The sequence below is a fragment of the Numenius arquata genome, chromosome 18 (genome assembly GCF_964106895.1).
Source record: "Numenius arquata chromosome 18, bNumArq3.hap1.1, whole genome shotgun sequence".
In the NCBI taxonomy this organism is placed as follows: domain Eukaryota; kingdom Metazoa; phylum Chordata; class Aves; order Charadriiformes; family Scolopacidae; genus Numenius; species Numenius arquata.
In genome coordinates, this window is record NC_133593.1 from 4,366,826 (window position 1) to 4,389,194 (window position 22,369).

General features: G+C 47.5%; 1 protein-coding gene across 1 annotated transcript in view; it reads left to right on the plus strand.

Annotated features, from left to right (window-relative positions):
- The first annotated feature begins 10,983 nt into the window (after window positions 1-10,983).
- Window positions 10,984-22,369, plus strand: part of CAMKK1 (calcium/calmodulin dependent protein kinase kinase 1) — a 55,885-nt gene continuing 44,499 nt past the window's right edge. Inside the window, exons 1-2 of the mRNA XM_074160566.1 lie at window positions 10,984-11,540; window positions 21,215-21,262. Coding sequence (XP_074016667.1) covers window positions 11,085-11,540; window positions 21,215-21,262 — 504 coding nt within the window. The 5' untranslated portion in view covers window positions 10,984-11,084. The remainder of the gene's footprint in view (window positions 11,541-21,214; window positions 21,263-22,369) is intronic.

The following is a 22,369-nucleotide window of genomic DNA, read 5'->3' on the forward strand; positions in this document are numbered from 1 at the left end:
AGGCTTACTGTGCACAGCCAGAATCCCTGAGGTGCAACTAGAGTGCCCCAGAGTGGCACTTCCACACTTGCTTTTCCAAGTAAATCTTCACCTGGAAACTTTTGTTGGTTCTTTCATGCTGCAAAGCCTTTTTCATGCTCTGACAAATGCTGAGATTATCATCAGCCTAAATTTCTGGAATAGCATTGCCATGACTCAAAAGAACAGCTTTCTCCCCAGCAGCCTTTGCTTAGTGACTCTCTGGATAATCTCCAGTCATTGACCTTAGGGCTTTGAGAGTGCATTTTGGCTTAAAGAGCTAAAGCTTAAGGCTTCAAAGGAATTGGGAAGCCTGCTACCCTTTGTTTCCGAGCAGTGTGGGTTATGTGTGCATGGAAAGGGTAATTGTAGGGGTGGTTTACCTGGTTCTGACTCCTGCAGGATCTGTTGTTCATCCCCTGGAGCCTGTTCTCTCTGTGCAGAGAGGCTCTCTGCTGCTGCCGCCTTTGATTTTGTGCAGGTCAGCTGAGGCCATGTTTTCAAGTTCTGGGGTTTCTAAAGATGTGAAGATTATTAGAAGATGGGAGCTATCCATGTGGAAACACAGCAAATACTTTGAGCTCTGAATTTGAAGTCCATTTGTCTTGTCTTAGAGCATTCACCGCTTTTTGTCTGGCCCTGTGTAGCTCTGTACTTTGCCTCTCACCTTGGGATATTGCAGATCTGCAGAAGACCTTCTGCCCGTAGACACTTAGAGATGGGTGCTGGGATCATTTCCCTGGTTAAAATTCTTTGCAAAGATCACCTTGAATAGAAATCTCCATCCATATTTGAACCCCTGGGAAGAAGAAAGCCTGCGGTGTTCTGTGCTGTATGTTTTTATTGTAGATTGACAATCCTGGAATAGCTGGAAATTAATGTTTTTAAAATGCCAGAAAGACTTTTCCCTGCAGCTGGCTTACAGACCTAAGCAACTCGATGTATCCCCTGAAATACTTCCAGATCTCTCAAAGGCAGCTGAAAGCTTTTTCCTTATCTGGAAGGAGGATAAACCTCTAAGACTGACATGTATAAATGTGAACTTGTCCTGCCTGGTGGCTTGTTGGGTTTGTTGTGGATGCTTTTTAAACAACATTAACTTCAATGCTGATCTGTGCTGTGAGATCTGAGACTAGAAAAGGTATCTTGATGCTGAATTACTTTGTGTTGATGATCTATATCTGTGCTTTCCCAGATCCCATTTTGCTGCTCCTAAACTATACCAGCGTTGTTCCACGGTGACTTGCTTTTCTGTCATTGAATTCTTACATATTGTGCATCAATAGGAAATCTGAGCATCTGTGAGCACCTCAAAAGCAGAGTTAACCATGGCAGTTGGTATGGAAGGTGCTGATGGGTGCAGGGGAGGAGGCAGGCAGGACTGAGAAATATGCTGGTGAAATAAATAAATTGGGGAGGAGGAGAGAAACAGCAGGGAAGTGTGCAGGCTGTCTGCTGATGTGCAGCTGTGGGCTGAGATACTGTCGCTAAAGAAGCGGCCTGTCTGCCCAATTTTGGGTTGCTTCTTCCCTCCTCAATTTATTTACTACTATATATCATGGGATCTGCTGTGGAAGCAGGATGCCTCTCAGTTTCATGGAGCCTTGCTGCAGGATATATCCCAGGAACTGAGGAATTCATGTAGAACTGTTGCAGGCCCTGGGTTGAGCTGGCAGCATCCATGGTTGGGAAACCCCTTGGTTCACTTGCAACCTGCGTAAGTTTGATGCAAGAGTGCTGAAAGCAATGCCACCGGACCTGTTTTTTACAAGATTTCTGTGAACTTGTCCTGGCAAGAGGAGGGTGGCATGTTTTCCTCTCTGCTCCTCCTCTCTGCAGCTTTTGAATTCAGTTGGGCAGAGGAGGAGCCCTTGGAGATGTGAAGTTCCTGCATACGTGCTGGATATTAGCAGCAGGTAGAGAATGGGACTGGGGGATGGATGGAGGTCTTCTACATGTCTTTAAATTCCTGATGGGAGGAGATGGTGAAGAAGATGGAACCAGATTCATATCAGTGGTGCCCAGGGATCAGACAAGGCAATGGGCACAAACTGAAATACAAGAAACTCCATTTAAAAAGGAAAAGCTGGGGGTTTTTTAACTGCATGGCAGCAGGCTCAAACGAAATTGCCTTGCAAAGGGAGCAGGCAGCCTATTCCTCAGGATCAGTGGAAGGTGGGCACAGCTGTATATGATGTGTGGTCCTTGTAGCTTCTGGTCTCTGTTTTAACATGTGCGAGCACCTGCTGCAGGCTCCTTGTCACACTGGTGCAGGAGGGAGCCCATAGTCCCACCAGGGAGCAATCCCAGAAGATCAGCCATTGCTTACACCTGTTTTCTGTTCTTCAGGGCCACAGTTTGGTGTGTCAGTGCTGGTTTACTTGGTTGGCAGGCTCCCCTGCTTTCCTGGAGCTTTTGCTGTAGGCTGGGTTAAAAACCAGGCTTAAAAACCAGACCTTGCACTAAAACCAGAGGGCAAAATGCAGTGTGCTGTGTCTGGTCATGCAAATCTGTGCATGTGCTCACTGCTGTGTGTTGTTTTCAGTTCTATTACATTCCCTTCTCTTTCTCTCTGTGCCACAAGAGATGCTTTCTGTAGGCTACTCACCAGTACCCTGGGCTTGTTTTGATCGGATCTGTCCTGTCTCGAAGCACAGTCACCCGCAGGCACTGTAGTAATTGCAGTAGTTTAGAGACAGGTTTGATTTGAGTGCTCAGTTCTGCTCCCATGAGAGTGGAGGAGATTTGGCCATTGTGGATGGTTAGACCCTGCCCTTACAGGCTAATATGCCATTCAACTCCTCTTGAATTCTTCACTTTGGTCTGTTCATTGCTGTATCTTCTTCTGTGGCAATTTTGAGGTATCATTACAAATTGCAGCAGAAGATAGCTCATCTGAGATGAATCCGTTTACCTTAGAGCAACTCAAAACTGTTTTTTCTTTTACCTGCCATTTACTTCCCCATGGTACAGACATTTGGAAAGTCATTACTGCGATGAAGACTGTAAATATTAAAGACTTCCTAATTCTGAGGTAGTTATTTTGCTCTTGAATCAATAGGGTCTGGCTACTCCCTTGCTTGTTAATAACTTACAAATAATCTAAGATTTTCAAACCTCCTGTAATCTGACATTTTCAGTTATTTTTTTGAAGCACCCCCTCGCCGGCTGTTTAAATGCCACCTCCACCAAACTGTGCTCCCTGCCACTGCTACCCCCTCTCCTGGGAATCACGCTGACTCTCAGCTCAGCAAGTGACAGCAACTATGACATTTCTTCCTCCTCTTCTTCCTCCTTGCTCAAATTCAACCCCAGGAGTCTGTTCCCTCTGCTGTGCAGGTTCTATACTGACGCTACAAGGAACCTCTGTGTGTGAGTTGACATTCCCCATGCCGACCTGTGCAACCTCAAGCTGTAACAGGATGTACTCTCATAGCTGCTGGTTAGAAGGCTGCTTTTCCACTGGATTACGGGTTTCAGCTTTCCCTGTGGAGGTTGCATTTGGGGTATTTCCTGCACTCTTGATCGAGTTTGGAAGAGGAGGATGGCTTGTGCAGGCTCTGAGGTCCAGGTCAGCATCAGCTAAGTACCTGATGGGAGCATGCACAGGAGCAGCTTTGGAAACGGGGGTCTCCTGAGTTATTACTCTCCTCTGACATCAAGCTGTTTGAGTGATCCAGATGTTGTGTATTACCAAGCCAAATTCCTTCATTGCACTGTTCCTAGGGTCACTTGGAGGTGGGGCAAACCACCTGGTGTGGCTGGGGCCATGCTGGGACATCCTCTGTGTGGTAATGCAGCACAAATTGATCTCTGTGCCCATTCCAGCTTCCTCCATCCTCCCATCCTTCATTGCTGTGGGTCTCAGGGGCTGACATCAGGCTGGCACAGTGGCCAGAGTCCTTCACCTGCAAAGCTTTTGTGTCCCTTGTTGTAAGGGCAAGTGGGATTTGTTATAATCTGAGCTCAGGTCATCTGTAGGGATGGTGTAGACCTGTGGACTTGGGTGCTGGCATGTGCTGGGTTTGTGGTCCCTACTGGGATGTTGCAACAGGGAGTGGAAGCACTCTGCATCATTGGAAGCAAAGCTTGTGGGATATGTGGGCTGAGTGCTTCCCCGACTGTAACTTGCAAAATAAAACCACCTCCAATGTTCATATGCTGATAAACAGCTTTAAAAAATTAAAGTAGAAGCAAATATAGTCCAGCATCAGGGTCTGATGTCTACAAGTCTTGCTGAACCTTTGCTATAAAACATGGCAGGCAGATCCCATATGACAGTAGTTTGTAGCCAGGGCTTGAGTACAAAGGAGCATAACTTTTCTATGATTCATTGGTGTTGTCCCCACCGAAGCCATGGTTAAAATGTGCAGATATAGCTGCCCCCAGTCAAATAATGCTCTGGCAGGGCTCCTGTTTCACTGGCATTATCTGGAGTGTTTAATGTTAATACCACTATCACTTAGATTTGGCACTCCTCAGTGTTTTCTTGTTACAGGAATTTCCTTAAGTAGAAACTTCTTCTTCAGACCAATTTTTGGTTGATTATTGCTTATATATGCAATTAGTGTAATTGCATCTGATTATGCAAATGTATTTAATCATATAATTAGAACATGGAGGGATGAAATATAATGCAGTTGGGAAATCTTTTGTAAAACTTCCCGAGCTCAGTACTCTGTGCACAAGGTGGTGGTTATCTCATGCTGTAGGCTGGTAGACTGGAAGTTTCAGTTCAGCATCCTGGCCAGTTTCAAAACATATTTAAAACATGCTGTTAATTACTCATAAAATTGGTTATGTGGCCTTCATGGTGTGAAGGTGTGTAACTTCTATTTATTTTTTTTACATGATAATATCGGGAGCTCGCTGCTGAGCTCAGCCCTGTTGTTTCACATCTGCATCCCCATCTTACACCCAGGGACATGAAAGCATCAATCCTGCATTGGACCCAAACCCTGGGTCCTGCCTGCAGCCAGGGTTCCTCATGGGGAGAGGGAGAGCAGGCCTGGGGTGATGGCACCTTAGGGGTGCTTGTTGTCTGTAGCTCAGGGGCTGAACTGGCCCCCAAATCCTCTCAGAAAACACCCTGCCTTGGTAAGGCATATACAGAGGAGGAGGTAGAAATGGTGCGTTTTCCAGACCATGGTCTTGGATGTGTTTTTGTCATTCAAGGAATCTGGCAGGAGCAGGGGCCTGAACCTGCTTTTCAAATTTCTCACGCAGTGCTTGAATTGCAAAAATACTGTTCTTTGTTATTCAGCAGTTACTTTTAAAGCTGTGCTAGGAGCTTCACAGACGTAATCAAAGCGTCTTGCTCTTATGATCTAATTTTCAGCTGTGGCACAACAGCCAGGCTCACCGCCAAGAACTGTGGAGAGAAGAGGAGAAAAAGACTAGGATGATTATAGCAGGATCGAGTGATTTCTCAGCAAGACATGATTGTCTATGCTCTGAAACGAGAGCCTTGTAAGCCACAGGATAAACCAAAAGTATGGTGTGTATGCAAAAAGCACAAACAGTATATTCTTATTTATTACTTGAGTTGTGTTAATGTCTCTTGTTTCTAGTTGGGAATTGGTACCAAAAGCGATTACCCTCTTCCCAGCAAGAATGCAGTCCAAATGGCTGATCTGGTGTACATCTGTCTTGATTATCTCTGCAAGGGCTGTGGGGATTTGCTTTCTTTTTGGCTTCACAGGGCTGCAGTTTCTTGTTCTTCGTTGCTGCTCGGTTTGGGCTGCTTTTTAGCCAGTGGATATCTGAAGGTGGTTTTCACAGATGCCAAGAAGCTTGCGTGCTTCTCCAATGCCTGATTCCTCACAGCAGCAGTGTGAGTGGAGTAGGGCAGGAGGCAACCTCATCTTCAGGTGCCCTGCTTGATGTGGTGGGGGTGAGCAGACCTGAAATTAAGGCCAACATGCTCTGAATTGAATTGCTGCAGAAAAAATGAACCCTCTGACTGCTCTCCCACCACTGATATGAGACCCATAAGTGGTTGGCTCCTTAGATCTGAAGAGTTGTGTGTTTCAAACCACTTGGTACTTCGCAGGGCTCGTGGCAGCTCAGGTGTTGCTCTGGTGCATGGCTGTGGGATGTAAGTCCCTCCTAAGCTTCTCCAGACTGAAGGTCTTGGAGCAAGCTGGCTGGACTTCGGGCAAGTGCCTCCCCCATGTATAAAAAGTTGATGGGATCAGGGTGGGGCTGTGGAAATACCTCCCTCATGTCAGGGTAGTGGACTAACAGTGAGTACTTGGGGAAGTCTGCAGACCCAGCTGCAGAACAGGGAGCACAGGAGAGAATCCAGGATGGAAATAGTTCTAGGCTGTATTGCTTGGTGTAGGGAGACAGTTTGGGCTCTGGAAGGGACTTGCTGACCTAATATTTTAAACATGTCATTCGAGGAGCTCTTCAGGACTTGGCAGCTCAGCTGAGGACTTGCTGTTTCTCTCCTTAAAGGGACTTTCTGGTGCTGGTTGACAGCAGTTGAAGCAGATTCTTCACCCTGGCTGTGCTGTTCTGGGGGAACATCTGAAGGGAAACACAAAATAGGGCTGGATGTGCAGCCTAGCGCTGCCCCAAGGCAGGACTGAGCTCCTGGTGGAGGTTCTGACCTGAGTTGAAGGATGCTGGTGATGGAGATGACATCCCCTCTGCAGGCAGCCTGGCCTGGTACACAGCTGCCTGCAACACTTAAAAAAAACTTGGCCTGATTCCTGACCTTGCTAGTGTATATTAAAGTGGCAGACTAAAGCATTCTGTGATCTTTGGGACCTCTCTTCGTTGAGGGTGCCCGTGGGTATTGTCTGGTCAAGAGGCACCTAATGGATGTGACCTTCAAACAGGGTTTCATGGTGACATCCCTGCCAGTCCCCATGCTGGCACAGAGGACCCCATCCATGGGCATTTGAAGAAGTATCCAATTGCTGCTGGAACACTTTCCATGCAAATATTCATCATTGTTATTCACTGTGACTTATTTTACTGCAAAGGCCCTTGGTGCAGTGCAGATGTGTTCTCAGAGACAGAAAGGAGAAGCAGGATGAGGTGACCCAAGGGCTGTGTCGTTCCTCTTAACATGGGAACTGTGACAGATGAAGCTGTAAAGTCACTTTTCTGGGTAGCCTGTAGCAAAATTGGGAAATGAAGCTGGATTTGCTGAGACTCAGGGCCTTTTAGCCTGTCCTTCCTCATAGGATTGTTTCTAGTTACCCAAATGGAAGGACCAAGCAGTAAACTAGATTTGCAGTTTTTTTATTTTTCAAACAATGCTTTGAAATACTTTTATTGAGCAGCAAAATTTATTGCATTCGCTCATCTCCCACTCCCACGTATGATACAGAGAGATTTTCTCCAGAATAATATCGTTTTCAAAAGGGTATTTTGTACCCTGGTCTGCTCAGTGCCTGTCTGGGAAACGTGTGCAGCCGTTTGATAAATATATTGTGTTAAACACCATCGAAGTGGCAGTCTGCCTGCAGCAGAGGAATAGCTACAGGGGGAAAATGGTAAATAAGATGTGTAAGTAAATTAATTTTGCAAACAAGCTTATATGAGCAGCTTTAGTTCATGTCTGCAGCATGATCCTCTGATCTACAGCAGGTGTTTTGTGTTGGGGGGGATCAGGGTGGTGGCAGAGTGAAGAGTATTGGACCCAAAGCTGTGCAGGAGCTTGTAGAAGGTAGTGGTGGTGTCCCTGTTTTGCTGGGATTTCCCATCACAACAAGATGCAGTTGTGTTGCCGCCTGACAAATGGCAAATCCACCATTGATTTTTGCCTTGCAGAAATAATTGCCTTTTGTACTGAGTTTTATGCACAGTAAGACTGGTCTGTGTGTAACTGATTTGCTTATTCAGAAAGCATTGCTTTCCAATATACTTTTGGAAGATTTATCAGTCAGAAGGAATCCTTCAAAACAGCAGAACCTGAAACAAATCCCAGCTCTACAGATGAACAATTATTTTCTTTTAAGTCTTGCTGGATTTTTTTAGCATACTTTTAGCAGCACAGTATTTGTTGTGATGCTGTATGTGTCTATTTGTTTTGATGGGGTGAACTGATTTATGGGGTTTATCTATTTAAGTTGTCAATTAGCTGAAGACTTATTTTGAGGCCTGAGCTGTGGGTTAGAGCTGTGCAATTGTGCTGCTGGTTTTGAGGGGGTGACACCCCCCCCCCCGGGTGCCTGCTATAGGCAAGGAAGAGCTGTGCAGGCGGCTGACACGAGCGCTGCTGTTTGCCGGGACCTGACTGCTGTTCCTAGTGCTTCTGGCTTGTTTCCTGTTGGCTGAGCAGTGAGGATGTGCGAGAGACACCCAAGTGTTCAATCCAGGTGGGTGATCTGTGCGCTTTCATGGCAGCTGCACAGCAACATGGGCAGATGCTTTCTTCTTCTCACTCCTGCATATGGGGAAAGCCTCATGGCAGGAGGGGGGAAGAAAGTGGGGGAGCTGCGGGCTTCAGTTGCAGGTTGATTTTTATTTTTTTTTCCTCTTGATGCTCTCTAGGAGTGAGGTGAGCTGTGACTGTCCAGAAGCTAAACCTGCTGCAAGGAAAGGTCTTAGGTTCGTTTCTCTGTAGGCAAAAGAGCAAAGCCAGGCTTTTAATGCAGGTTAGAATTGGAATTTCCTTTGTGGAAGCTGGATTAAATGGTGAAAGGATTCTTACTCCCTCCTTCTCTTCATTTAAAATAGTTTCTCTGATGGAAGGAAACATGCAGGCTGGAGAGCTGCAGCCCAGCCCCGGTGGCACAGAGGGCAAGCTGACGATGGCAGAGATGTGTCCTGATGCTTTCCTGGTCATGCAGAGAGTCCTGGAGGCTGCTGCTCCACAGGCAGTGCTGGAGGCAGATCTGTGGGTGAAGCTCAGCACCTCGGCTCCTGGGAAGCAAAGCCAAGTGTGCAGGCATCCCATGAGGAGTCCTTGTGAGTGTCTTGTTGGGAACTGTGCTGCTCCACAGGCTCTGGAGTGCGAGGAAAGCCCCTTCAGAGATAGCAGTGTGTCTGCAGGCTTGCGGTTGCCCTGACCCGATGCTCCTAGGTCAGGCTCGGAAGCTTTCCAAGCCCCCTGTGGCCTTCCCATGAATCCGTATCAAAGGACAGGCTCATTGCTGAGCCAGCAGCTGGATTTCTAGCTTGAAGCCTGGGTTTGGGAGAGCAGGGAGGTCTGGCAGGGGAGAAAGGCTTGTGCTGCTTTGCCTGTGGGTTTGTGGGACCACATGCAGTATGTGCTCTACCAAACCTGCACCCCTTTCCTTGCTTCTGCAAGCCACCCCCCTGTTCCTGCATCCTGGCTCTGAAAGGGATTTGTGCCTTGGGATTGAAGGGTTTAAATATAGCTTTAATAGAAGCTTTTAAAGCCGATCTTACCATTTCATTACTGTTTTGAGTGAGTGACACTTCTTGTCAATTTGTTTCAAACAAGACTGCTGAAAAGGCAGGAGAAGGGGGGGGGAAATTATACCTGGGTGGAGAAGGAGGGGAAGGAGATGAACAGTGGGCTGTGGGGAGGAATGGATTGTGGATTTGGATGTTTCCTTTCGGTGACACTGAGTGCCCAGCATGTCCCTTGTGCCTGGCATGCGACCTTGGGTGAGCTTCCCATCCAGATCTTTCTCTAGTTTCCTTATTGATATGAAAGATTCATTGAGGTTGGCTGCTGTGCTTCTGTGGGGGACTCGGAGGGTTGTCTCACTCTGCAGCAGAGTTCAGTTGTGGTGGCTTTACCCAAGTGTCATTGGGCAGCTTTGAGCCACACTCAACCATTGCTCTGAGCTCCTTGAGGAGGGTGTTGTGTGTGTTCCCAGGCTGATGCTGGATGGGGCTCACTCCCACCCTTCCTCATGGAAATTAAACAGATCCAGTGTGAAAACAGGGTGATGCAAGTGTCACCTGGCTTGCAGGGATTTTTACACAACCTGCTTTGCATGCAGGGAGCCAAAGATCGGGTTTAACTCTGAACTATTGCACACTGAAGTTCACTGGAATGCAGTCCAGGATGCTGTGATTAAAATGAAGTTTTACCAGTTACCAGAACCGGGCAGAGGGATGAGATGATGCATCCTGCAGCACTGCCTCTTCAGAGGTGATTAAGGGATGACAGCCATGTGCTGCAGAGGATCATTTCCTGCTCTGGACCACACTGGCAAGACTGAAATCTGTTTTAAATTGAGACTGAAATTAGCATCCAGGGAACAGTGATTTTTATTTTTTTATTCAGTGGTTTTAGCTTTGTATTGCATTTTTGTGTTCTATTGGCCTTTTCCAAAGGAAAAGCAGATTCCCATATGCTGGTAATCATTAAGCCTTGTTGATTTGCAACAATATAATATAGTTTGTATCCATGGTGGGCAGCAAGGTTAAGGTGTGTTTGCACACAGGCTGCGACTGTGGGGGGTCGGGGTGACCCTGGAACCAGACTTGCTTTTAAACTCTGCCTTTGCTGTTGACTGTCTTGCAAATAACTGGGAGTGTGGAACTCACCAGCCATGGCTTCCAGGCCGTTCTGCAACACTCTCTAGGGCCTTACAGGGCAACAGGGAGACTGCTGTGGGGCCCTAAATGGCTGTGGATTTGCTGTATGCACACTGGGTTTGTTTACATACCAGAAGCTGTTGTACCCTATAAATAAGAATTCAAGAGGTTGAAAGTTTGACCCTTTACCCTCAGTTTAAGAAGCTGTACTTCTCCTTTTATTGTAACCACTGGTTGACTGTCAGCCCATCTACGGAAAGAGAAGTTCTCTTTAGTTGTGTCACTTGTTGCACATCAGATAATCTTTATTGCTTTCAAGTCTAGCTTGATGCTTGGGTTTGCCTTTCCTTCTGTTTGCAACCTGTTTACAGCATGTCAGTGTTTTGCTTTCACTTTCTTTTATGTTGGAAAAAGCCAGAGATAGGTGTCTTGGTTATGTTTGTGTTGAGTTAACATTATTATTCAGTTTACCTCTGCTTTTATTTCCTTTAGGTATTTCATGGAGACATTCCTTCATGCCACATGCTGTCTGTGAGTGCTAGCATCGCAGCTCTTTGCAGTGCCACCTGAGACCATACCAGCTGGACGCAGCGATGGGGGACTCTCCAACAAATGCCACAGATGGAGGCATAGACACGTGCTGCAAAGACACACAGACTGAACTGGCAGAGCGGGTAGCAGCCATAGACGTGGCTGTTGGCCCAGACAGAAGTGACCAAAATGGTGAAGACAACACAGAAGAAAATGACACAGTGTTTTCTGATAACATAAAAGACATCCAAAGAAATGGAGTCAACAGTGACATGGGAGTGAATGAATTTCTGCCTTCCCAAAGGCCAGAAGATGCTTACTGCAGGCATGTTCCTAAGAGACCTCTCACTAGACCTGTCCTGTCAAGTAGGAAGTTGTCTCTTCAGGAAAGATCATCAGGAGGTTATTCGGCTTCTAGCAACACTCCAGGTTATGGCCCTTATGCCACAGGGCCATCACCACGTATAATGAGGAGACCAACAATAGAGTCTAATCGGGTTTCCATATCGGATTCTGAGGTAGGCATGTTCTCCCCTATAATTGTGGTGTCACGGTAAGGTAAGTCTTTAACTGGTAATGGGAGTCTTCAGTCTTTTGGAACAGTAGATCTGTTTTTTTCTAAGGGGGGGGGGGGGGGGGGGGGGGAAGTCCCTGAAGCCAGGGATTGTAATAGCTTAGAATGTCTGAACACCTTTGCATCCATCCCCCAAACCTCTGCTGGGTGTAGCCCTGGTCCTGACATTGGCTCCTTCAGCCCTCACCTCCCTGGGATAGTCCTGTTGAGGGCCAGGACCCCTATTGTGTAGTGGTAGCACACAGAAGGTCTGTCAGGCTGTTCAGAGAAAGGGCTGTGACCAAATGGCTTTGCTCTCATGTCCCTGCTGTATGTGCCCTTTGGGAGTTTATCAGTCACAGCAGCTTTGCTGATGGTATTTTATGGATTTAAGCTTCTGAAGATTATGTATTTCCTATTGTATTTTGCCATTATTGAAGGCATGATTTAATTTTATAAAGAGCTTAAGTGCACTGGTGTTTCCTACTCCTGTCAGGATTTTCCTTTGTCTTTAAAGCGTTTGTACGGGTTTGTAACAGCAGTGACTGAGGGCTGTGACCTCTCTCTCCTTCAGAGGAGTGTCTCAGGGTGGCTGTGGCAGTTGTTCTTGCTTGTCCATCTTGTGGCTGCTCTCTCGGTACCGGGCCTGGGTACAGGAGGTGTGACATGCTGTTGGTGGTCAAGTGTATTGATGGAAGCAGCTGCTGGTTACAACTCCCTGTGTTGTGCTGGGTGGGGAAACCTGTCCCCTTCTGCTCTCCCAGGGAAGGACAAGGAGGAAGGCTTCTGTAGCTGCAGATTGCCCCCCAACCCAGGCTGTTCCTTTTCCTGAGATTATATGCTATTTGTGGAGAAAAACTAAAGTTGTCCTGCCATTTTTCTCTGGACTGAGTTTGTTTCCTAGTCATGTTTGCCTTGTGTTTCTGCTCTTAGGGAATGGGGCAGGGCAGAGGGAGAGGTGGGAGATGTCTGTGGGTGCCACAACTCCACAGTCTCACTCAGGTGCTGTAACAGAGGAGGTGGCATGCTGGAGAGAGGAGTGGTGGTGGTGTGGACCTGCTGGCCTTACTCTGCAAGAAGGGCTGCATCTCTTGCCCTGGTGCTGTGGGAGGTGAGCCCAGAAGTCCCTGGTTCATCTTGTGACCATGAGCCTTGCTCCTGGTGAGGGATAGGCCCTTTACATGGCCATTTTCAATCTCTCTTTCCTCTAGAGCTGGAAACACGGTGATGCTCACCCAGAGAATTCACCTCTGCTGCTGTGTCCTGGCACTGAAGTGGGACAGAGACATCAGCTGGTGGCTCAGCTGGCCCATCTAACTCTTCCTCACCCAGTCAATGGGGAGCATGTTGCTGAACGTGGCTCTGCTGGTGCCAGTGTGTTGCTCTTGGGCACCATGGTGCTTCCAGCCATGATGTTTAAATCTTACTGTGGTCCCACCCTGTGTTGTAAGGGACCCAAATCACTGGAGTTCAGACTTTTGCCAGTGTGGGTCCAAGTGACCTGGAGCTTCACATTTGTGTGGCTTAGTGTTTCCCTCCTGAAAAGTAGGAACCTGAGAGGATGGGTGCTGTGCACAAGCAAATCGTGACCATTTACAGGTCATGTTAGCTGTGAGATGGGGTAATAGCATCCTCAGCTGATAGAGGATATCTGCAGAAGGGGCACTGCAGAGCTTGCAGGTTCTTTACCAACAGCCAAATGCCTTAAGGGAGTTGGGGAGGGAGAGGAGCTGGTTCTTGGAAGCGGATGTGACTTGTGTGCCAGCTCTCCCATCCTGCAGTACTTTGACTGTGCCAGGAGTGGGGCTTGTCCGAAATTTGTTTCAAAGTAACTGCAGTCAAGTGTGACTAGCACGTTCCCATCTGCAAGCAAATTCAAAATACTCTGTCCTCTTCAGAGCATCTGCATCTTGGGGAGCGATAGCTACTGCCTTGGGGAGCGATAGCTACTGCCTTGGGGTAGGAAATGGGTAGTTTGAAATGCAGATGCAGAGCCCTTCATTTCAGTGCTCCTGCAGCAGTCCATTACGCAGTGCTGTGTTTTTAATGGTCACTTTGATATAACTATTTACAGCCCTGCTCCAGAGCAGCCCAGTTGCTTAACAAAGCTGTGCTCGTTGGAAAGCATCATTCATATTAATGGAGCATCGCTGCAGTAGGAGGGGGAAGGGAGCTCTGGCAAGAGCTGTGTGTGTTCAGAGAAGGGTGTTCCTCCTTGCAGTGGTGCTCTTGGGAGCCATGCTTTGTCTTTCCAGCTTATAGGGACAGTATCTGTACCCTGTAAGGAATAGCAGAAGGACTTGAGAGATGCATAGTTGTTTACAGAATAAGTTTTTGAGGCTGACTAATGAGAAATGTGTTAGGTGTGTGACAGCAAGATGAATGTGCAGCTGAACTCCAGCATCCCGCCAGTGACCTGCCAGTTGCTGCTGAATGTTTGTTGCAGGGTCATGGTATTCATGGCTGTGAGACATACTGGCAGTCTAAATATGAGCTATACAGCTGAGATACAGCAGGGAATTTGGAAGAGAGATGGAGAGCAGGTCTGCTATTGTTACATGCATTTGCTCAGTGCTTGCAGTAAGCAATTTGCAGAGCCTTGCATGTGGGCAGGGAAGACTGAGCAGAGCCAGGACATAGGGCAGGGCTTCTAAGAGCTACAGGGGACTCCCTGTTGAGGCTTTTGGCCCTGTGGGGGATAAAATAACCTTGTGATGAGAAATACAATCATGGTGTGCTTACCAGCAGCTGCTGTTCTGGTTTTGGTTGAACGCTTTGATACACAGACCCTCAGTAAGCAGGGAGGCTGGTAGGTCACTCTGACAAGATCCAGCTCACTGGTCACGGCATTGCCCCATCTCCCTGCAAATGACTCTGACACATCTTGTTCTAGACAAGCTGTGTATTTTTGTTTCTCTCACCTGCTTAAAGCCCTCTCGGAGTTGCTCCTTGCATTGAGTGTCCAGCATCATCAGTCGGTGCCTTTTAGGTGGTAAAACATCCATTGCTCCAGCTTGCAGCTGCTGCTGGAGTGAGTTAGAGCCTGTGTAAAAATGAAGATGAAGTTCATGAGCATTTGGGCTTTATCATGTGTGCAGGTGCCATCCATCAGGAGCTGAGATGGATGGCAGAGCTGCATATCAAAATTTCCTGTGTTATGCCGATAGTCATCTAGGATTGAATCTGCTTTCCCTTCTCAGTGATAGCAGGAGCGGTGGCTCACTGTCTCGCTGTCAGCAGTTCTGTATCCTTGACTGATCTGGAGAAATAAAGGAGAGATGTGTTATATGGAGAGATTGGACATGGGGATACAGCAGAGGTGACTTTTCCTGCTGTTCTCTGCTGAATTATGGAAGAACAGTGTGCTCAGAGATGCTTCTGAGCTTTTTAATGCTGATTTAATACTTGTTCACAGGCTGGGAGGAAAGCTTGTATTGAGGGATCGGGGGCCAAGAACCGAAGCTGAGCCTGTGACGCTGCGGGAGGCTTCACGCGGTGCTGTGAGCAGGCAGTGAATTGTGACATCCTGTCCCCAGGTCTGATACCCCAAACTCCTGCTTTCTGAGTGGGCTTTCTTGGGTTTGTTACTTAAAAAGAGGATGGTTCCTGGTAGAGCAGGACTGCAGCAGACCCAGGGCTTGTTGTCTTGCACAGAGGCAGTTCCTGATCAACCAAGCAGAGCCACCAATTAGCTAATTGGGATGAAGAGTTGGCAGCTGCTGGTGTCTTGCAGCTACTGCTGACAAGTCTGGATCTGCAGTATTAACTCTGCAAGAGAAGTAGCCCAATCTGTTCTCCCGACGGCATTACTGTGTACTTAATTAACTTGATCTGTCATATCTCTATCAAAATCGATCTGTAATTTTCAAAATTCCCTGCTTGTTCCCCTCCTTTCTTTGATTATTCATGGACCATGGCCTGGAGGGTCCTTTCAGTGCTGCCTTCTGCAGTAGAAGTACCCGCTAGGCTGGTGGGATTTCTGCTGCCTTTGCTGCCCATCAGTGCTTTGCTCTGAGAAGGGAATGGCTTTGCCTTCAGCTGTGGCACAGAAGTGATTAAGTTGAAGTTATTAAGGGTACGCAACTCTGCAGAACTGAGGCACAGGTCCCAGAGTTTAGGTCGCTGGCCTACATAGCTTCTGATGTGATGTTCCCTTTTCCTGCTTGGTGCTGGCAGCATGGTGAGAGGAGAGAGTTTTCCACAGGGCTGCTAAAAGCAGCTTATACTTTGCTGTGTGGATGATGCTCCAGTGCTTGTATGTACCAGGGCAAGGCTGTCTGTGAACGTGTTTGTACAGACTGGTGGGCGTCTTGTCACTGTGTTTGACAGAGCTTGTCCCACCTAAAATGGCAGAGCTTGTATCTGTGAAAGGGTAGAGGTCCTGCTTGCTGGAAAGTAGCATTTGAAAATCCAGTGCTGTTGTGGTTGGTTTTTTTTATTCTGCCATCCCAAACCAACCTTCTTAGGTAGACAAGAAAAGTCTCACTTAAAGAGTGGCTAGAAGAAGAGTAAAAAATGTCTTTTTCCAGCCTTCTTCGCTAGATCTGCCAGCACAGTTAATTGCTTTGTACTTTCTCTTTGTCTGATCTCTTCTGGCTGAATCTTCTTTTCTCTCCCCTGCATCCACCCACTCCCTGGCATCCCACTTCTTCCAGTCCTGGTGTCCACGTGGTCCCTCCACCCTCTGGGATCAGTGGGAGGTTATTCCAGCTCCCCACTGCCTGGGGCGCTTTAGCAGGAGTGGAAAGGATGAGTTGGGCCAGTGTGTTCTGCCTCCTCAGTACTGCTGCTCGCCCAAGCATGCAGGGAGGAAGATGAGCTGACAAAAGAAATTTTCCTATGCTTGATGCTCATGGCTTATCCCAGGGCATGGAAAATAAATTACTTCTTTATCCTTTCTTACCTTGGCTTTCCACATCTTTATCATAAACCTTCTGCTTGTTTGGCCAACCGGTTTGAAGCAAGTGGTGTCAGGAGCTGTGAGAGGCAGCGCTTCAGTGTTGGGCTGATCCAGGTCTCATGGTCCTCTAGTCTCTTGAAGCTGCCTGGTTTTCTTTACAAGGTCATGATTTCCATGCTGTGTGCAAATGTAAACCTGGTTGGGACCAGGGCAGTGGCAGGGACTGAGTTCCTACGCAGCGTGGGCTGGAGACCTTCTCCTTCCAGCCCCATGAGTCACCCAAACTAATTTCTTCTAGAGGTCTTACTGTGGTGCTCAAACTAGAGCTCTCTTGAAAAGATCAAAGATATGTGGAAAACACTTCTTCAAAGAAGAATCCCCCAAAGGCATTGTTAATTTCTTTTCCTTGAATTAATTAACCTGTACTTAAAAGTTACATTTTCAACTTGTCTAAGGGCAGGGTTGAGAGAAGGAGAAAGCCCAAAGCTACAGTTGCAGTGGAGCTGGAAGGGGGCTGCCTTCATCCCACCACTCCCAGCTCATTTTTATGCTTCTAGCCACTTTCTAAATGAAACTCCAGGGACCTGTTGGGTGCCTGAGCTCCTGCATCCAACTTTGGGGTCTCATGTGGGTGACCCCAGACCATGGTGCTGAGCCTTGGTGTTGCACTTTCTGCTCAGCTGTGGCCAGTGCTTCTGCCAGCGGCCAGTCGTGATGCTCTGTCCCTGGACAACTTTCTAACTTGTATTCATTGCTGCTCCTAATGCCCCTTTTCTGGCTCTTGTTTTCATTTTGTCTGTTTTAAGAACTGCTTTCACTTCTTCCAGCCAGCTTGAGTTTAAACTAGTGCTATCTTCATTACTGGCTTGTAGTTCCCAATTTTCTTTCTCATACTTCTCTTTAAAGTGTATCTCTGAATTGCTGTAACTTGTAGTTCTTTTCAGATTAGTGAATCTGGCTTCTTTTAGGGGAAAAAGTTCTCCATCATATATGTGTGTATGTAGACAGTCTGTTTTCAGGAATATATTACTTCGGAAACCAGCTCTGGCACTTTCTTCCCATGCTGGTGTCCCCACAGACAGCAAAGGCTCCATTCTCAATTTCTCAGGGTTTCTGTCACACAGCAGTGGCACCAGTGCATTTATGGAATTGGGCCTGGACTCTGGACTTCACTGTGCTTTATGATTTTTTGATCAATTTTTGTTTTCTGTGGCATTGATTCATCCCCCAACCCTCGTCTTGAATAATACCTTGGACATGTTAACAAATGGGGTACGTTGTTTTTTAAGGAAGGACAATTACTGCACACTTGGATGGATGCAGCAGTCTAACTTGCTGACAGCTTTTCATTAAAGGATCTCATTAAGGTTCTTGCTCTGTTCCTATTTATCAGCGGTTGCAAATACATTGGCGTGATGAAATCAAGAGGATTGTACAATTGTTATCTTTAAGAAACACTTGGCCCAGAGATAGCTGTTTCTTTTAGATAAAGGAATAGTACAATTATCCCACTTCCTGCAGGAGAACCAAATAATAACATAGTAACAACCCTGCCAGTCTGCAGCCACGCGGGGCAGGAGTCACTTGAGCTGTGAATTATGGTCTTTCTGTACAGGGAAAAAAAAAAAGGTAGAAAGCACCTATAATCTGGTTTGATTTTTGCTGTGTGAGCTCATGTGCTTGAAGCACCACAGAAGCTAAGAAGATAGTGCTTCTCACCGCTAATTATCTGAGCAGAGAGTGAGGGGGATGTGTGTTGGGTGGGGATGCAGTGATAGCGTAAACTCTTGGAGGCTGTGCTACAGCACCTGCCATGTCCTGGGCATCTGGGCCCTGCCATCCCCCTTCACTCAGACCCTCTCATTATGTTCCCATCCTGGTATTTATCCATTCTTTTCAAAAAAACAGCCCCAAAGGCGGGTGGTGTGGGATAAGTGGTAATTTCTAGCCAGAGGTAAGAGGGATGGTGGGAAGGTGATGGTCAGAGTCAAAGGAATTGGTGCAAGTGTAGTGCAACTAAGGAAGGACTAAATACTAGTGCTCTATAAGAGTTTGCCCAGGTGGATGGACTACATCCCACACAACAGACTCCGTTCCTTCAGGAGGAAGGGAAGAAATGCCACTATGGCTTCCTGGACAGTGTGTGTGTGAGGAGAAGCTGCAGAGTCTGTGCTTTAGAGATGCCACCTTGGCTTGAAACAAGATACTGAGTGAAGACCCAAGAGTATATGGCTGCATATAAAGGGCTGTACTTGTGTGGGTAATCCCTACTTGGGGGAGGAGGACAGCTAATGAGACCTGGTCAAAGCAAGCTTGCTGGTGTGAAGAGAAGGCAATACTGAGGTGGCTGGAGGCTTTCTCAGAGGGGTGGTCACTTTTCCTGCCTGTCTGAGCCGCTCTGGTGAGCATTTCCCCATCTCTGTAGCACTGCAGTTCTGGATGAGGTGAGGGGTGCAAAGCTGAGCACCGGGGAAACCCAGGGCAGGAGACATCAACAGAAAACCATTCCTGCTTAATTTGTGGAAATCGCCATGATGCAAAGCACAGCCTTGGGCTGGGAAGTGAATCTACTGACATATGGTTTTCAGAGGAATTTGTCCTCCATGTGTCCATACCCTGGGTTCCTGTCCCCTCCTTTGGGGAGGGGAGTCCTTTCTACAAAACTAAATGGGATTTGTCTTTGAATATCTCAGTGGTCTTGTGCTTTACATCTTGGCTTTTGCTGGGTCATGGTCTCTCCTTTCTGTTGCTCCAAGTTCTGATGAATTGGTTTTTGCCTTTGGAAAGACATGTGCTTTGCTAGCAGCAGAGTTAATATACCTCTGAGGCCCCATTACTCAGAGTTGGCTCTTCCTCCCTGTCAGGGTGGTGGAAAAAATCTTCCTTCACTAGAAACAAGATCAAGATTTAAATCATTCATTGTATTCCTGACAAGCCACTGCTTGCAAGCTTTAAGACTCATCAGTTCCCCGTTCCTTTATTCTCCTTCACTGTGATGATTGCTTGCATTAGCAGTGTTTTCTGGCGAAAAGGAAATTTATCATCTACCACATCTGCACTCTAATGCATCCCAAGAGGCAGAGGAGTGTTGCTTTCAGTGGGGATGCTGCACGGGGCTGGGGCTCTAACACCCCTTGTTCTTAAAAATGGACTAAAGGTATCTGGCACAGCTTTGCTGTCCTGGCACTGCTTCTGTAGATTGCAGGGCTATTTTGAGGTTTATGGGAAGGCTAATCTACCTGTCTGCATATTTTATATCAGCTTTGTTCCCCAATAAGTGCCCAGTGCAGAGGCTGGAAGTGATTTTTTTCCAGCTGGCTTTAGTGCTTTGCAATCTTGGGGAGAAATATTGTGTTCAAAAACGCTGTCTGGGGAAGTGTGTCCCATCTAAGGCTCAGCCCTTGCCACAATCCATGGTTGGAAACTTCCCCCCCTTCCCTCACCCCACCAGGTTTGGGGGTCTCCCCTCACCTGCAATGCAGTGAAGTGCTGTGTGTGAAGTCGGGACCAAGGCAAAAGCCACTGCAGCCCACTGTCCCCAGTGTTGGCACTGCAGACGTCGCCACAAGAGTGCTCTGACTTTTTGCCAGGAGCACTATGGCAAGGTGTGTGCTGTCCTCCTGCAGACCCTATCGTGGTGGCCAAGATGGGCAGGTCCCCTGGGTGTTCCTGGGCAGCTGCAGGGAGAGCTCGGTGTGGGCAGTGCATGGTGCTCACCCTGTGCTTGTGGTCTTGAGTTCCCTGGGCTTCTGTGGCATCTGGGATGTTCTTGTAATTAATGATGATGGGAGGGGTCAGCTCCAAGGGAAATGCAGCCATGGAGGTTTTGCTGCAGCTGTGAGGGAAAGTGTTTTTCTTTAGGTAGTAGGATACTAAAGGAAATGGCGGACTTTTCAGTGCATCAGATGACCATGTGGCTCCTCTGTTCTACCTTGACTTCCAGCAGTTGACGCCTGGGGCCACCCTCACTCCCTGTGTAGCTCCCAGTCTGTCAAGTAGCTCAGCACCCTGTTATCACACCCTTGTCACAGCTTGCCAGGGGTCTGCATCCACCACCCTTCCACCCCTTGGGGTTTCAGTGCTGGGCAGCTTGCAAACAGAGATCAGGCCTGCCTTGGGGTGATTTATTTTGGCAAATATTGCACTGGCTGAAGGGAATCTATGTTGGTTTTGTTGCATTGCAAAGGAGCGTGGCTCCATGTGTTTTCAAGAGCAGCCTGTGATCTGGGTGAGGGCTCCCCTGGGTGCGGCCCCAGCTGTCGTGCACAGCCTGCAGAGGGTCCCTGTCTTTGCTGGGCTTGTGTTGGGAAGGGTATGGGCTCATGCCAGGCTCATGCTGCAACTCATGGACATGGGTGCTGGGAGCTGCCAGCCCCTGAGAGCCCTGTGAGCTGGGGACAGGTGCTTTTCTGCTTGGTATTGAACAGAGTCCAATGTAGATGGCTAATGTAAAGAGGCTGGGGGCTGCTGTCAGGCTCACTGGGCTGGACCTGGAGCGATGCTGGGGAATTGGGGTGGAGGAGCCTCTGGCTTTAGGCCAGAATGGCCCGAGTCAGAATTCAGCACATAATTGCTTTGTCTTGGGCTGCCAAAAAAATACAGTGCTTATAGTGTAACATACTGGTTTAAATAAAATTTAGTCTTTCATTATTCAGCACTCTGCCTCTCCTCAATGCTGATTCAAACTCAGTCATTTCTTTTTACCGATATTCTAATTATGTTCTCCTTTTGATCTACAGGACTGTGTGCAGTTAAACCAGTACAAGCTGCAGAGCGAAATAGGCAAGGTATGTTATAGGAGCTCATGTTTGTAACAAGCAACCTGCGTGCACACCAACAAGTACAAGTTGAAAGACTATGCCATCCCAAGACTCCTTGCAACTTGTGTTTGTTTTGTGTTTGTTTTTTTTTTGTTGCCTTGTTTGTTTGAGCAAATTTTGTTCAAGGTCAAAGTGGAGCTACTTCCTCTGAGATCTAAATTTATTTTCCTTCCCTCTGAAGGTGGTTAAGCTGGCTCCCTTCCAAGGTGTTTGCCTGCCAAATGTAACACTAAGAGCCTTTGATGCATCAATACAGCCTAAGGAAGGGAAAACCAAGAAAAATATCAGGGCAGGTGTCTGGTCCCCATTAGGACTAGTTGAAGTTTTTATGTCCGTGAATGAGATGCTAGTTTAATTCTAGTCCACGTTTAAAAGCTGGAGAATGATTCAGAAGAGATTCCTCTAAAGTTATTTAAAGGTCTGGGCTGGTGAGAAGTTCAGACACCTGCACATTTGGATGTCTGCCACCATTGCAGATGGGTCCAAGAGTGACGGTGCTGTCTGGAAGTCGTTCCTACCTTTGAAGTCGGAACACTGCAGTCAGAAGGGACCGCACCCTGGGCTGCGGAGACCTTCACAGAAGTTTCATTAGCCCAAAGTCCTCTCCTAAGCAAGAGTCTCTGGGCTGTGGGAGGAGGCAACCATACCATCTGCATAGTGGGCTGTGCGTTTGGTTGCTTGCAGTCAGGGTGTAAGGATGGAGATATCACTGCTGGTGGTACAGCAAATGTCATCTAAAACTCCCACACAGCTTCAGACCTGCTTATGGCTTTTGTCACTGGCTTAGGTAGGATTTAAGGCGAGTGTGAGGCCTTCTCTTGGGTGGATTTGCCCCTGCTGCCTCCTTCCCTGCAGGTCACAGTGAGCACATTGGCACCCTGAGGCTGGTAGAGAGTCTCCTGGACCTACTCTGCTTCTGGATCAGCCAAGTGGCTTGTCGTTCTCTGAGACCAGGACCTCCATTCCAGCTCTGTGAAGTCAAGAGAAATGTTTTGAACGCTGTAGTATTCATCCCACTCATTTGTTCAGCATGCATCTGTCAGGGACGATACCTAGCCATGGTGTCATGTGTCA